At 30.0% G+C, this 16,577-nt stretch overlaps 1 protein-coding gene across 1 annotated transcript; it reads left to right on the forward strand.

Moving 5' to 3' along the window:
* Positions 1 to 4,109: 4,109 nt before the first annotated feature.
* LOC149902277 (circadian clock-controlled protein daywake-like) lies at positions 4,110 to 16,522 on the forward strand. Its single transcript, XM_090110371.1, has 5 exons — positions 4,110 to 4,270; positions 14,031 to 14,259; positions 15,071 to 15,207; positions 15,404 to 15,553; positions 16,013 to 16,522. Exons 1-5 carry the CDS (start codon positions 4,201 to 4,203, stop codon positions 16,174 to 16,176), a joined length of 750 nt encoding a protein of 249 aa, XP_089966497.1. The 5' UTR covers positions 4,110 to 4,200; the 3' UTR covers positions 16,177 to 16,522.
* Positions 16,523 to 16,577: the final 55 nt, after the last annotated feature.

Below are 16,577 nucleotides of genomic sequence, written 5' to 3' on the forward strand. Positions count from 1 at the left end.
ATAACCTTGAAAATAGTAGGGATTCCAAAATGTTATCGATAAACATAATAATTCACGTCTGAATATTTGAATAAACAGCTTATAACACAAAAATAATATTTATTTAACCTCATCTCCTACTGTAAAAACTTAAGACCACATTAAATAGCAACTATCAACAAAAAAAATCAACCTTTTGAGATACAAAAATACATATAAAATTGCAGCAAGTTACAGCACTATTCTCTATCAGTTACGCCCCATTGGCATGTATACATGCCAATGGCGCGGGCAACCATCCTTTTTTTTATAATCTCTCGCTTCTGATTAGGGATGTGTAGCTGTATATTATTATAACTTATCGAGTTTATTTATTAAGTTTATATGAACTATAGGTATTATTGTGGAGTGTTTATTTGTAAATATCAAAACAACTATTACCTTTAAATAAAGGGAATTGCATTATGAGCTATTACGCACTGTCGACCAGTCGCCGGCGACTGGACTTACTCCTGGACGACAGTGCGCAAGCCCCTATTTAAACTATAGTAAGTCACAGTCGCCGGCGACTTGTCGACAGTGCGTAATAGCTCTAAAACTACATATTTATTTTCCAATCATTTAGTTTAATACTTGAGTTATTACAAATACTAATTATATGTAGGTTACCATATTTTGATATGACATAGCGACAATTTGTATCATAAGAATATTCTAATAAAGGCACTCACACTCTCGGCAATACTCGATAAAATATTTTTACAACTTTCCGCACTTAACAACACGGCACGCGCTTACGACGTCACCAGTCCGACATCTATTCATGTCAATGGCGCAGAAGGGATTGCATATCAATACTGTGCTAGGGATGCGCATGATTGGCGAAAAGGAAAATATTCAAATCAACAATATCCACAATATAGACAATATGGTATTATACCAAAGAATGTAGTATTTACCTTTTTTCTCAGTGACTAAGCTTATATATTTTTTTTGTAGTTATAACAAAAATTAAGCGAATTAGAGTAATTTCGCTGAAATTTTAATGAAGTTACTTGAATATTACACTACATCACTAGTAGGCACGTATACATGTCATTGGCGCGAGAGAACATGCTTTTTTAGCCATTAATTAAGTTATTTTTTGTCATCAAATATTTGAATAACTACTTGGCAATTTTGTTTACTGTGTACAATTATGTAATAACTGGGGATTCAGTTCATAGACTGTATAAATAAAACACGTAAAAGTAAAGGTTTAATATGTTTATTTTGTATTTATCTATGATCTGTTTCTTGGCATGTATAGGTGTCGTTGGCGCACAGGGCACGATTGCGCATGACATCTATAGATGTCATTGGCGTTCAAAAGGTTAATGTGACAGCTACTTCCGAAAAGTAGGAAATAAAACAGCTTTGGATTCAAATGTCAATGACTTGTCGATTTTCTGTAAGGTTTCTCGTGAATACTGAGTCACATACGCCAGGAAGCAAAGAAAACATATGCTATGTGAGAAAGCCACTTAAGGTAAATCTGTTAAAGTGTAATTTATGCGCCTTTAATGTCTAAAAACCTTCGCAGTCAATGCTCAAAATATGGTAATCGTTCAAATATTACATTGAAATTATGGAGCATGACTAGAGCGTAGAGCGTTTTATTAATAATGATTATAATGTTTATTGCTTAGCATAATTTTTGTTATATAATGTTTTTTTATATTATTGAAGTAGGTCTATACATATTTGTTGCTAAGGAAACAAAGAAAATATAATGGACTTGTGCAAAAAATCTCTTTAAAATTTTATAAATATTTATACTGTTTTATTACTTGAATATGCATAGGTACATCAAGTATATTAAATAATTATGAGATTTAATCTTCTAATTCAAGATTTCGAACTAGACTTTTGCTAGCAATGAAAAATACCTTATACTACGATCGGATATTGAAATCTGTATGAGACTGTCCGCTTGATTAGTACAGGTCTTATAATACAAATAAATAATACAATAAATCTTCTGTGTTTTGTATCAGGAAAGGGGATCCGCTAAGAGGATCCGTATTACCTACCCCGAATTGAACGCGAGCGCAGCAAAGCAAAGCGTATGCAGAAGCTAGTAAATAAAACATAATATTATGTAGTATAAATCCGTTGATTTTCCCGTAGATTTAGAATTTATTGAATCAAATATAGTATTGGGTAGTTTTTATTTTACTTTGAAAAGTAACAGAAGACAAACAAAATAAACTTAAAGCAGCGGCATGAAGAAGTACCGCAATGGTTATGCCACTGTCACCAGTAGGTAGTATAGTTAGTACCTACAAATAATAATGCAATGAAATAAAAATTAGAAAAACTTTTTAGCACGTAGGTACCTATCACAAATATTTCCTTGATAAATAATGCAGGTAAATGTATTGGTTTGTAGGAAAAATATTTGTCATCACCGGCAAAAAAATATTCAAATTAAAAAAACTTTTATGGCTCAAATTGATATTTAATTTATGCTACAAAGGAAAAATATTTAGCCTCAGCAAATATTACCTAGCTACAGCAAATTTTTATTTAAGAAGAATGAATCTTCCAACTTAACAAAGCAATAATATAGATAATATTATGAAAGGAAATCGTTTGTATAAATATTAAAAATCATATTATATGCAAATCAAATGTAGTACCTGCATGATTAAATAAATGGTCTCTATTTTGCATTTTTAACAGTATTCTAAATCTCTTCAAATACAACAATCCTTAATAAATCAAATAAATAGATACATTTAATGATATAAATACAATATAAAACGAATAATCACGTATAAAAGTCACAAATTTCCATTTATTTCTATTTTATGAGGATACGTTGACATCGCCTTTGCAACTGCATTATATTAGAATAATGATATACGTGCATTTATATAGAATAGAGTTCATAGAAGCAGTTCCTTTGCTAGGAATTGTTTGTTTTTTTTTTTCATAATTTCCTTTAGCTGATGATAACATATATATTTTCATGAAAAAAATTAATAGGTCTTTTTCGATTAGGTTAATAAAATAATAATGTTCCTTCCCTTTTATATAGCTGCTCATGAGTCGTCACTATTCTTTGTTGATAGAGTATCCAGCCTCATCGTATCTACACAACACGTACAAATAAACAACAATAAAATCTCTATATTTATTATTATTTTATTTAGAGTTCTTTCAAAACGCATGGTTTATGTTATACGGCCTTTCTTCATGCATGGACTATGCAAAATAATTTTAATCAGTAGTTCCTGAGATTAGCACATTCACGCAAACAAACAACCCAACAAACTCTTTAGCTTTATAACATTAGTATTAGTGTAGATCGGTGCCTGGTCAATAGCAAAGCAGGCATTGTATGAATAATAATTACTTCACTAGAGCATTGACAATAACTTAACGTGATTGTAAATCATAAGCAGACTTTATTGCATCAGTAACTGATTAGTTTTTTTTTTCAAATTTATGATATTATTTACTGTAAAATAAGGTGTTTCATACAATATTTTTTCTAATATATTGTCTTATTTTTGTTTCAAAGTCCAGTCTAATAAAACGCACTAAAATATTATACATACCTATAGATCATGATGTTTAAGCAGTAATTATTTAAATTTATCAGTTCATGGATTATTTATTACAATAATGATAGTTGCATTTAAATAAGGACTTAATATTCGAAACCACGCATAATAATAGATTAACTGCAAAAAAACTGTTAGGTATTATTAATTTCTTATTTTTTATAATTAACAAATATTAAATATTAAAATATGAGTGTATTTAATTTAATTAAATAAATAAGTTTGAATAAGTAACACTTTATTGTTGTTCTCTAAACAAGGTACCGATTATTATTTTTGAACAACCATCATATTATTTTGTTTGTTTAAAATTGACTACGTTTTATAAATTGCTAACATTAAACAAAACTCTTTTTATGTTTATTCATGATGTGATAAAATATGGACACAGATACTCGAATTAAAAAAATAGTCAATTTGTTTAAAACTTGTCGTCCGAGTGTTTGTGAATTTTATACGAGAGCCTCCAAGGTACCTACGCGTCGGCTCGACTCCACATAAATAAAAGCACATTGCCTGAACACGAACAGTAGATGTTCAGCTGTTGTCCAAAAATCATAGGTCCTTTAAGGCTCTATAATATTAACATAGTTTAATTTAAACAATAACAATGAAACGGTTATCAATTTTAGTGTTCCTCGCCGCATTTTTCTGCACAAACGCTGAAGATGGATTTTTACGTGAGTAATTTTTATTTATAAACAACAATTTTATTCGATTTGATACTATTACAATATCATAATATTAAATATGAGCCGGTATAGGAGCAAATACTTAACATAGGCGAGTTTTTTCTTTCAATATACAGGGTGTAATCGTTAAGTGTGCACAAGCGATTATTCCGTAACTATTGCAGATATCAAAAAACTTTAAACTGATATCGAAAGTACTTAACCTAATGAGTAAAATGGCCATAATAAATTTTTAAAAATAAAACGAGAAATAACCAAAAATGTTACATTAAACACTCCCATACAATTTATTTCCCATACATTTTGTATTCATAGTAGATTTTTGAAGTGACGTCCTTATTGTGCAATACAATGAGGAGGTCTATTTACAGTTTCTAAATGAACTTCCTTCCAAATTTGCGAAGTAATTAAAGCAGAAAACCAAAAAAACAAAAAAAAAGCTAAAATCTTTCATATTAAATGTATAGGTTGATTCAAAAGTAATGATAATTGGGTATTTCCTGTGCACATAAAAATATAAAATAAATGTTTTATGCTTGCTCATGTAATCACTAAGTTATCACAAAAAAATTATATCTACAGGCCACGTTTCCAAGTATTAACATTAATTTTAATGTGAACAGTGCGAGCCAGAATGTTTCCCGACGAAAAGAAGAAACAACGATTCGACATTTAGAGGGTGAATTTCTAAATTTTTAATGAGATCAGGATAATTTTTTGTCACGATTTGTGACCATGGGCGTTACCTGGGTTCACCATGTTTATGCTGAAACCAAGAAACAATCAATGGCCTGGATGCGAGCTTCCAAAGTGACGGTGAGGATTTTCAAAGTGAAAATTAGTGGGATAGATTAAAGCCGTAGTTTTTTGGGACGCTGAAGAAATGTGGAATATTTTAAGAAGGTAGCCACTACTACACAGGGCTCTTACTACACAGACCAAATTAAAAGATTGCGGGTAGGTTAGTAAGAAAAAGAGACATGGCAAACTTCGGTCTTGAATGTTGGTTCACCAAGACAACGCACCAGATCACAAAGCGTCAGTTGCGATGGCTGCCAATCAAAAATCGGCATTGAAAATGCTTGAACACCCACCCTGTTTGTAAGATCTAGCTCCTAGTTAATTCTATCTCTTACCTCGGCACAAGAAACACCGTCGATACAAGAAATTTTAAGACGACAGCGAAGTGATGGCCGATTTTGAGGGGTTTTTGTAGATGAAGTCAAAGTTTTTTTTTCTAAGTTAAAGAAAAAAAAAATATCGAAGTATATTATCTAGTTAGAAGACTATCTAGAGAAATACATAATTATTTTAACTGTAATGACCTTGTTTAATATTGATTATCATTACTTTTGGATCAACCCATGTACATGGGATATTCATATCTCATACTAAATGTATGGGAGGGTTTAAAGTTAATTTTTTAGATATTTCTCGTATTATTTTTAAAAATTTATTATTTCCATTTTACTCATTAGGTTAAGTACTTTCGATATCAGTTTAAAGTTTTTTGATATCTGTAATAGTTACGGAATAATCGCCTGTGCACACTTAACGATTACACCCTGTATATTTAAACTTAAATTACACAATAATTAAGTTTGCTATGTTTGCTATTTTATAATAGCAAACTTTGTTATTAAAATGATTCAAAAATATTTTTATTCTATTTAAGGCTGCAGTCTAGCAAAATTGCGTTTTCAACAAGTTATTTGACAATTTTTTCCCGGCTAATGAAATGATAAACTGAATTTTTTTTTCTTGTTTATCAATTAGTGTTATATACGCAATGCGCGTGAATTTTTTCACATTTATAAAGTTACTTTATGTTACCTTAATCAGGCCTTCAAGATAAGTCTCTTTCCCCCAAAGACATTTCGAGCTAAGTTTGTGCACTTACTACGTTGCAACCGATTACAATTTACAAAATCTGATCAGCGCATTATTATCCTTATATAGTCGTTATAAAAAACTGCTGAATACAATTGCCGAAAAACTTATGATTTTCTTAATTAGAACGTTATAAATTCATTAAATTTCCCATTTTTTGCCTTACAAAATCTATTGATAAATACTGCTAAAAGTAATTTTTTCCATTAATTTATTCGAGTTGGTTGAAGACCAATGAGTATTAATCCTTTAAAAAATTTTTTTTTGAATTTTGATAATTCTTTAAATATTAAAAAAATATTTAAAATAATTAGGAAAAATCCTAGCGAATTTCTTTAGTCGCGCTCCTTGGGCCGGAGCGTTCTGACGTGTGCTCTACGCTCGATTTTCCTTCATACTGAAGTGAAAGTTGCTCTACTTCATTAAATTTAATATTTTTGTTAATTGATTATTTTTATCTTAGTTTTGTGCAAATATTCGTATTTTTGAACATTTGATTTCGATATGGAAAATAAACGAAAAAAATACGCGTGTAACTACTAGAAAAAAAATTATCTTCGAACATAAAGTTAATGAAACCAAATAGATTGCAAAGGTGATTGGCAACAATTTCTTTATTTTACGGGGTGTCAGTAAAGGGATGTATATTTCTTTAAAACTAAAGTAAGCTCATAAATTTTCTTATAATATAATTTTTTTGAAGTTCCAAAAATGTTTATTTTTCGTTTGAGAAATACGAAATATATTATAAACTTGTATTGAGAACTTTAACTTCCCAAGTTCATCCGGGGAAATCCCCATACGGGGAAAATGATTTGTTTACTCCAAAATTGATCCGAGGTGTTTTAATTTTTTCTTCTAGTCATTTTCAACGTAGCGGCATTTTGTTTGATTATTAATTTTGTAACTTAAATACAGGATGTTGGTTTTATATTCTGATCTTACAGACGCGCTGACAAATTTAGTCCGCCATTTCTAGTTTAGTCTACCAACTCTAAGTACCAATATTAAAACGAATGGATTATCATCACATCATCAAAACTCAGATGTAATGGAAGATCACAATAACATAGAAAATTCAGTGGGTGTTGAGAACTAAACAAACAGAAGTAACAGAGACGCGAAGAATAAAAAAAGAGGACGAAAACGATATTTCGTTGATGCTTTCCCTTTTCGACGTATTTTTAGGGTACATCACCAATCTGCAAAAAACAAAACTGATGATTCCCAATTGCTGATTAAAAATGAAAAACAAATAATCGACAACAGTGGTGAAAATTTGCTGATCACAATGAAACATCCTTCAGTGGTAGCAGATTTACTCATTTAAAATGTATCGGTGAACAGCGTAAAGGAGAGGAGGACAGGAAAACATTATGAATGTGGATGGTGGATTGTATACAGGGTGTAATCGATAAGTATGTGCAGGCGATTATGACGTTATTATTGCAGGTATCAAAAAACTTAAAACTGATATCGAAATTACTTTACCTAATGAGCAAAATGACAATAATAACTTTTTAAAAGTATAACGAGAAATATCTAAAAAATTTACTTTATACACTCCCATATCAAAAAGGGAAAATGGGACTAGTAGAAGTTAAATGTCTAATTCCGGCAAAAGACATGAATGCAGAAGATGCGGTTAAAAAAAAATTTAATATTTGAAATACAATGCAAAAAATAACACTTTTGTCATAGATAAGAATCATGACTATTTTTTCCAAATTCAGGGACAACTAAACGTTGCAGAAGCAGAAGTCTGCTTATTTGCTGTTTGGACTGGAGTGAATCATTCGTTAAAAATAGAATATATAAAAAAGTATGTAACGTTTAGGCAAAATAAAATGATGGACCATTATCAAGATTTTACATAAATTGCCTACTGTCAGAATTGATTGATTCGAGACTTCAGCATTCGATGTCCATCAAGGACCCATCCTATATCATTCAAGCGATTGAAAAAAAAGAGATAAATCCAGTGCAACCGATAAAGCATCAGAATGCTAGCAAAAGATTTATTAGGTTTATCAATATAAATCTATATATTATACATAATATAATAAATCTGTAGAAGACGCGAAGACTGACATCCGCGCGGACGGAGTCGCGGGCGGAAGCTAGTCAGAAATAAATATCTTTTGTTTTCATTTGCGTATTTTTCTATTTAATAATTTTTTAACACAAACATTACATTTTTTTTATTATATACAAAATTTGTTTATCCGTTTTATTAGTTAAACTGAACAACTTTCACTAAGAAACTTAGGTCGAAAAAAATGTATAGAGTTATGCATTTTGTATGGAAAGCTTATTTTTTTTTATATTTTGTCCAAATTTCTTTGTAAAAGTTGATCAGTTATATAAACATGAAGTTGAAGATATCAATAGAAAGTATTCGCAAATTTTGTGTACTGATAAAAAAAAATCACCCGGTGTAATTTTCACGAAAATTGTTTCAAATTGTCATTTTTGGTACTTATTACGAATATTAAATTATGCATACGAATGATTTAATTTTTAAAAATTAAGTGGAGCAACTTTCCCTTAGTACATTTGTATTATTTACATATAGGATGACAGGATGCATTTGTTTGCACTACTAGACCAAGCCCTTAATGTGATTTTAATTTCTACCATCTATTATTTATAATAAATTGGATTTTACGAAAAATAATAAATAGGGACTAGAACTTTTTAATATAATTGTTTGTCCAGATGCAAAAAATCAACATATTATACTAAAAACATTAGGGAATTTAAATAATTGAGTAATATCGTCGTTTCCACTATGATTCATAATTTATTTAGTTTTTATAGCCTTAATCCTTTGTAACTATGTTCATGTGATATAAAAAAATAGTAACATAGCTAAAAATTTTTATTAAAAATACTATTTTTACGAGCACAACTTATTCGATAGGTAATAGATAGGTATAAATGTCTATTCACTATTGTTATTGGTATTGGTTGATTAAATATCTACGAATTACATCAATAGAGCGAATACATCCATGGAAATTTTTCATGGAAAGTCCCTTAATTTTTCAAGTTATATACAGGGTGTAATCGTTAAGTGTGCACAAGCGATTATTTCGTAACTATTGCAGATATCAAAAAACTTTAAACTGATATCGAAAGTACTTAACCTAATGAGTAAAATGGCCATAATAATTTTTTTAAAATAAAACGAGATATAACCAAAAATGTTACATTAAACGCTCCCATACAATTTATTTCCCATACATTTTGTATTCATAGTAGATTTTCGAAGTGACGTCCTTATTGTGCAATACAATGAGGAGGTCTATTTACAGTTTCTAAATGAACTTCCCTCCAAATTTGCGAAGTAATTAAAGCAGAAAACCAAAAAAACAAAAAAAAAGCTAAAATCTTTCATATTAAATGTATAGGTTGATCCAAAAGTAATGATAATTGGGTATTTCCTGTGCACATAAAAATATGAAATAAATGTTTTATGCTTGCTCATGTAATCACTAAGTTATCACAAAAAAATTATATCTACAGGCCACGTTTCCAAGTATTAACATTAATTTTAATGTGAACAGTGCGAGCCAGAATGTTTCCCGACGAAAAGAAGAAACAACGATTCGACATTTAGAGGGTGAATTTCTAAATTTTTAATGAGATCAGGATAATTTTTTGTCACGATTTGTGACCATGGGCGTTACCTGGGTTCACCATGTTTATGCTGAAACCAAGAAACAATCAATGGCCTGGATGCGAGCTTCCAAAGTGACGCGGACGGTGAAGATTTTCAAAGTGAAAATTAGTGGGATAGATTAAAGCCGTAGTTTTTTGGGACGCTGAAGAAATGTGGAATATTTTAAGAAGGTAGCCACTACTACACAGGGCTCTTACTACATAGACCAAATTAAAAGATTGCGGGTAGGTTAGTAAGAAAAAGAGACATGGCAAACTTCAGTCTTGAATGTTGGTTCACCAAGACAACGCACCAGATCACAAAGCGTCAGTTGCGATGTCTGCCAATCAAAAATCGGCATTGAAAATGCTTGAACACCCACCCTGTTTGTAAGATCTAGCTCCTAGTTAATTCTATCTCTTACCTCGGCACAAGAAACACCGTCGATACAAAAAATTTTAAGACGACAGCGAAGTGATGGCCGATTTTGAGGGGTTTTTGTAGATGAAGTCAAAGTTTTTTTTTTTTCTAAGTTAAGAAAAAAAAATATCGAAGTATATTATCTAGTTAGAAGACTATCTAGAGAAATACATAATTATTTTAACTGTAATGACCTTGTTTAATATTGATTATCATTACTTTTGGATCAACCCATGTACATGGGATATTCATATCTCATACTAAATGTACGGGAGGGTTTAAAGTTAATTTTTTAGATATTTCTCGTATTATTTTTAAAAATTTATTATGGCCATTTTACTCATTAGGTTAAGTACTTTCGATATCAGTTTAAAGTTTTTTGATATCTGTAATAGTTATGGAATAATCGCCTGTGCACACTTAACGATTACACCCTGTATATGTATATATATAGGTTTATCAAGAAATGAAGAAGTGTTTGATGGTAGACGATGATATTAACGATGCCTTACATGAAATTTTGAAAGATACATTTAGAACACTACTGAAGACCAGATTTAATTGTGGGAAAATCAATTTAATTAAGGAATTAAATTAATATTTTGTTTTACTTTTTTTTTAATTGATTACGAGTGTACTTGTACGAGTGTAAAAATAGTATTTATGTATGAATAAAAGGGGCTATCACTATTGAAGGTTACAAATACATCGATTCATTTGCAAAGCCGCAGTGAGAAAATTAACATAGGTAATACGTACCTGAAATAAATCCCATCAAATGAAATAAACTACCAATCAATTATTATTTAAAAGGCTATATCAAGATAAAAACGTAATCTTCACGTGTATTTCATAATTAACAACCATAAATAGTAGTACATATTGTGTCATCTAAAATCCGGGTTTATTCGTAATTAAAAGAATTACATGAAGTCATGCGTATATAATTTGCATCTCTGCGAAAGTTATTATCGACTGCTTACTAAAGCAATTAAGGTTATTCAGTTATTCTGCTTCTAATTTCTGGAATTATAGCAATCACACTCGCTATTCAACAGACACAAAGAAATTGACTGAAGATAACTCGTATTTGTTTGTAATTATATTTAATTATAGCTGTTCTGCAATAGACATTGTAATGGAGGGAAATTATTATCAGAGTTATTGCTCTTTGATTGTAAATAAACAATGCAAAGCTTTAAGACCGCCCATTGTTTATTATTATTTCAATATAGCTGTCGTGTTTAATATACATACGCCTCATAGAATAAAATGTAAAACAAACAAACAACCATGATATGTGTGACTTCCGTGATTACTTTGTAACATTACAAACTTGTAGTAGGTGCATATATTATATTATATACAATATTATAAAAAAAATATAAAATAGACAGAATTCCTTATTGTATACCAATTAGTAGTCATTAACCAAGTTCGTAATAAACTAGTCTATAAAAAGAAATAGGTTTTTCTTTTTATGATGACATGACAAGTTACTAGCATTCCAGATTGATTTGTTTGTACTTCTTTGGCATAAATTATACGTAGGAACGTAATATCTAAAACAATTATTTTTTTACTTAGGTTTACTCATACCCATTACCTATACAGAAATTTGCCTTCGTCAAATTATGATTCGCTGACATATTTTGACAAAATCTGTCAGAAAATATTAAAAATAGTCAGGACCTGCATCATAACAGAACCTATTATTATTTATGCTCATTTGTATTGCAAACGGTTTTTATGCTATCTTATAAATTGTGTTACAATTGATCGATATTTACATAAAACGTTAGTCATCGTTCTTTCTGAGAATGTTTAATCAATAGCGACAGTTATTTTTAAAAAGTTCTAGAATATCTTTAAACATTTTAGATCATAGCCACAATTTGATGTTAGCATAATGCAAAGTCAAACTTAAAAGATACAACAAACTATTAAACATATTAAAGGGTTATTTTAACTGACTATCAAAAATCTGCTGCTTCAGTCACACTAATTTCAAAGTCTTTAATTATCTACTTTTTAAAACCTAGTCCTTTTTGCAAGTCATATATTTGTAGCTAATAACCGCCTTATATTATTGTATGTAGACATCTATAGCAAATTTTTAATATGATAAACTAAACTGTTTAAGAGCGGAAACCGAGGCATCAGAGCGGATAATAACTAGAAGCTCACTCACAAAAAATTCTAAAACAACTCACTTCAAATATTGTGGTAAAAAACTCTCAACTCTCTCAAGGTCAAGGAGATGTCATTCTTATACTTTTTCCTTGTGAGATTTAATTTTTAAGTACCTAATAACAATTAACAACGCATTATAGCAACAAGACAATGTGCGCTTATTTACATTGACATAGAAATACAATCAACTTAATGTTAAAGTTAAGTCATTCTTTAGTCTGTCTTATTTTCATACTATAGGGAAATTTTTTGCTAAGTATCAATGCTTTTGTATTCACCTTCGTCTATAATAAGTAAGTAACCATGATTAGAAGTAGTTTTTTTTACGCTTTTTAAGCCAAGTGTATTTTTTATCGTATAAACTATAACCTATTATATCTACCAACCTTTACCTAATCAGTAAATTGTCGCGAAAAATATATATCTATATATATTTTTTTTAAATAGTGTAAAAAATAGGTACAATTATTATCAATGCTATTTATTACCTATATAACATATATTTATTGTACGGTGATACTTACGAACCTGTAATCTACCTAATCTCTTCTATTAGCTCGTATAATCTACCAAGTGATTAATTAATTTTTTATCGTTATTATATCTTAATATAAAAGGGCAATACAATGTTAATTATCTACCAAAAATGCATCAGATATAGGTATCAAATAACTGATTATTATCTGTTTTACATTGTTGCAAAGTGATGTATAAATCTGTATTATGTACCTACCTACACATAAATTTCGGATATGTAGGTATATAATTATACGAGTACTAGCTTACCCAGCAATCGTTGTCCTGATATCACATTCTTATCACTTATAGAGATAAAAATAAATATAGTTACGACTTACGACCCACCAGTTTTACTGAATTTACACAAGTAAAACTTCATAAAAATTCAGAGGAGTCTGGATATACACACTATCTCACGAGAATTTTATATCGGTATACTTATTTGCGACTAGAAAAAAAAATAAAAACTTACACCATATTATATACGATTTCACGACTAAATATACTAAAATACCCCTATTGTATAAAATAATTTGTCTTATTATAAAATTCTCGTCCATAACTTGATACTTTTACACGTGGATATAATCAATTATCTTGTTAATCTAAATTAACATCTTTATGTAATAAATTAATCGTCCGATTTTAATTTCCAAGCACGTTATAATATTTAAAGTATTTTTAAACTTTTAAAGTATTTTACATTAAAAGGAAGTACAACATTTGTGCGTGTGTGTTAGACGAATATAATGTAAATAATAAAATAGTAGCACGGCCACATTTGCCAACAATTTCTTAATATATTGAGAAATATACCCATTATATTGAGCCAATGAGTAAATATTTAAGCGAAAAAATCCTATAAAAATAACGTTTCTTAATTAAGTAAATATGTTTAAATTTCAATACATTCGACTTCTGGGTGCATTAAACTTTTGACAATGAACTTTATTTCTGGCCAAGCGGAACTCAATGTATAAAAATATTACAAGTTTTATATATGGACGGTTATAATCAACATTTAATACATTTAAATAATCAAAATTTCTTTCGATTTTATAGCATCGTACATCACTCCGTGTGAACTTTCGAAAGACACCTTCAAGAACTGTGTCAGAGAACAAATCGTGAAAAGTCTTCCCCTGTTCGCGAAAGGAATTCCAGATTTGGGAGTCCCTTCTATCGACCCAGCTGATTTGGACGACATCCACATTGACGGCAACGGTCTTAAGTTGACCTTCACTAAAGCCAAATTACACGGTCTTAGTAACATCCAACTGACCGATTTAATGTGAGTTTGATAGCCATAATTTATTGTTTATCCAATTAAATTAAGGTGATCGTTAAGTGTTTATTAACATTTATTCTGCAATATTATACGCACATGAGTAGCTGGTTTCGTTGTAATTTTGGAACAGCTGCGAATCGTCACAGTAATCTGAATAGAGATTAGTTACTACTTATCTAGTTTGATTCTATCCGCCTTATGTTATCGTAGATAATTGCTGGACTGTATTAAATCTCTATACAATTTTATACCTGAGAATATACTTAAATTGAATCATAAAACGTCAAAGAATTTTCCACAAAATTGATCAATTACCAGAAGCATTGTCTCAATACAAATTACACTAACAGTTTGTAAACAAATGACGGATGCATTAACATGGCGATTTACCATTAAATACGACTCGTTGTTCTTTGAAAAATATTTATAAACATTCTTGATTTATATGTATACAACAGTAATAATCGTGTTTTTCGATGGCGTTTATATAAACTACTAGCTTTCCACCCGTAGCTTCGCCCGCGCAGTCAAAGAAAAACCCGCATAGTTCCCATTCCGTGGGATTTCCGGAATAAAACCTATCCTATTTCCCGGGATAAAAAGTAGCCTATGTCCTTTCTCAGATATCAAAATATCACTATACCAAATTTCATGCAAATTGGTTCAATAGTTAAGGCGTGATTGAGTAACAGACAGACAGACAGAGTTACTTTCGCATTTATAATATTATTATAGTATGGATAAGGATATCATGAGTATTAAATGTTACATTTATAAGACTTTAAATGAACTGAAGATCCTGTTTCTTTATTAGAATCGACATCGGTGAAAAGGAGGAGAAATTTAAATTGGACTTGATTGGAAACTTGAGCGTTTCTTCTCTTTACAACGCTGATGGTAAAATTTTGATCCTGCCTATCAAGGGAGACGGAGATGCTAACATCTACTGCAGTAAGTAATATATTATTATAAAACGTTAATTTTAATAGTAAAAAAATTGCTTAATAAAACAGTTCAAGAATCGTAAAACTGTACATAATATACCAACCTATTTTAAAAACGCTATACTCGTATGTTTATAAATCCTGATGAAATAACTACAATAATTGTGTGCATATCGGAAATACAAATTCATGATTATTTACAGCAAACGTGAAAGTCCAGATCAACAGTAAATTAAATCACTTCAAGGACAGCAAGGGCGAACACTTCAAGCTGACCACGCCAAACTACAAATACGACATCGAGTCTACCAAATTTGACTTCAAGAACCTGTTCAACGGCAACAAACAACTCGGTAATTGCTATGTTTACCTCACGTTTGTCTCGTTTATTGACATTGACCTTACACTTCAATTTGATATTATCTCTCCTACTTTGATTACGTCAATATAATTCAGAAAACTTTGTGAGTGAATCACATGAGTATAAATTATAGATAATGCAGGATTTATCGAATAAATGAATAAATGATAAGACAATACACATGTAAAATTAAATACAATAGAACACAAAATAATATACCAAGTCACAAATTAACAAATTATTACAATTAATTACTTAACTCTAGACCTACTCTTATTAAGGACTTTACCACCTTTACTATGGACTTTACCAACGCACATCTTACATATTACTTTATTTTCCATTTTAACGTATAATGCAATATGAAATCATCAGCTGTATACCTATCTATTATTTTACCGTGATGCTTATTATTTTGTACAAATAATTTAATTGAGTCAATTTTTTTTAGCGGAGACAACACTTCAATTCGCAAACGAGAATTGGCGCCAGCTCATGGACGATCTCGCGCCGCCGGTCATCAAGCAAATCGTAAAGACCATTGTCAAATCCATCAACAAGTTCTTCTCGAAGGTCACCATCTCGAGAATAGTCCGTGATTACACCGAAGCTTAAGCTGTGATATTTCTACAACCCAGTACAATTATCTGACGAATATATTTTACCTAAGTATAACTAACCATTGGTTACAGTTTTGTCAGATAATTTTACTTTAGCGATGGTTGTAAAATAATAACACTCCTATCTAAATATTTTATTTATTGTGAAGAAAAAAGTAGCCAGCATTGTATGTGATATTAAGATAATGTTATAAATTAATACTTCTCTCGTGACGTATACTAATTCTTAATAATATTTCCGAGTTGATATTAAGTATTTCGTTTTGTTAAAACCAATAAAATAACTTATAAAAACGGGTCTCGCATATTTTAAATATTTATTGCTTACAATAAAATTATAAAGCAGGTTTTTTAATAAAATTATTCGAATTGTAAAAGAGAATAAAACATTATGAT

The sequence above is a fragment of the Colias eurytheme genome, chromosome 15 (assembly GCF_061535395.1).
Source record: "Colias eurytheme isolate Ceu_HAF_F1 chromosome 15, ilColEury1 Martin Lab GWU primary, whole genome shotgun sequence".
Classification (NCBI taxonomy): Eukaryota; Metazoa; Arthropoda; class Insecta; order Lepidoptera; family Pieridae; genus Colias; species Colias eurytheme.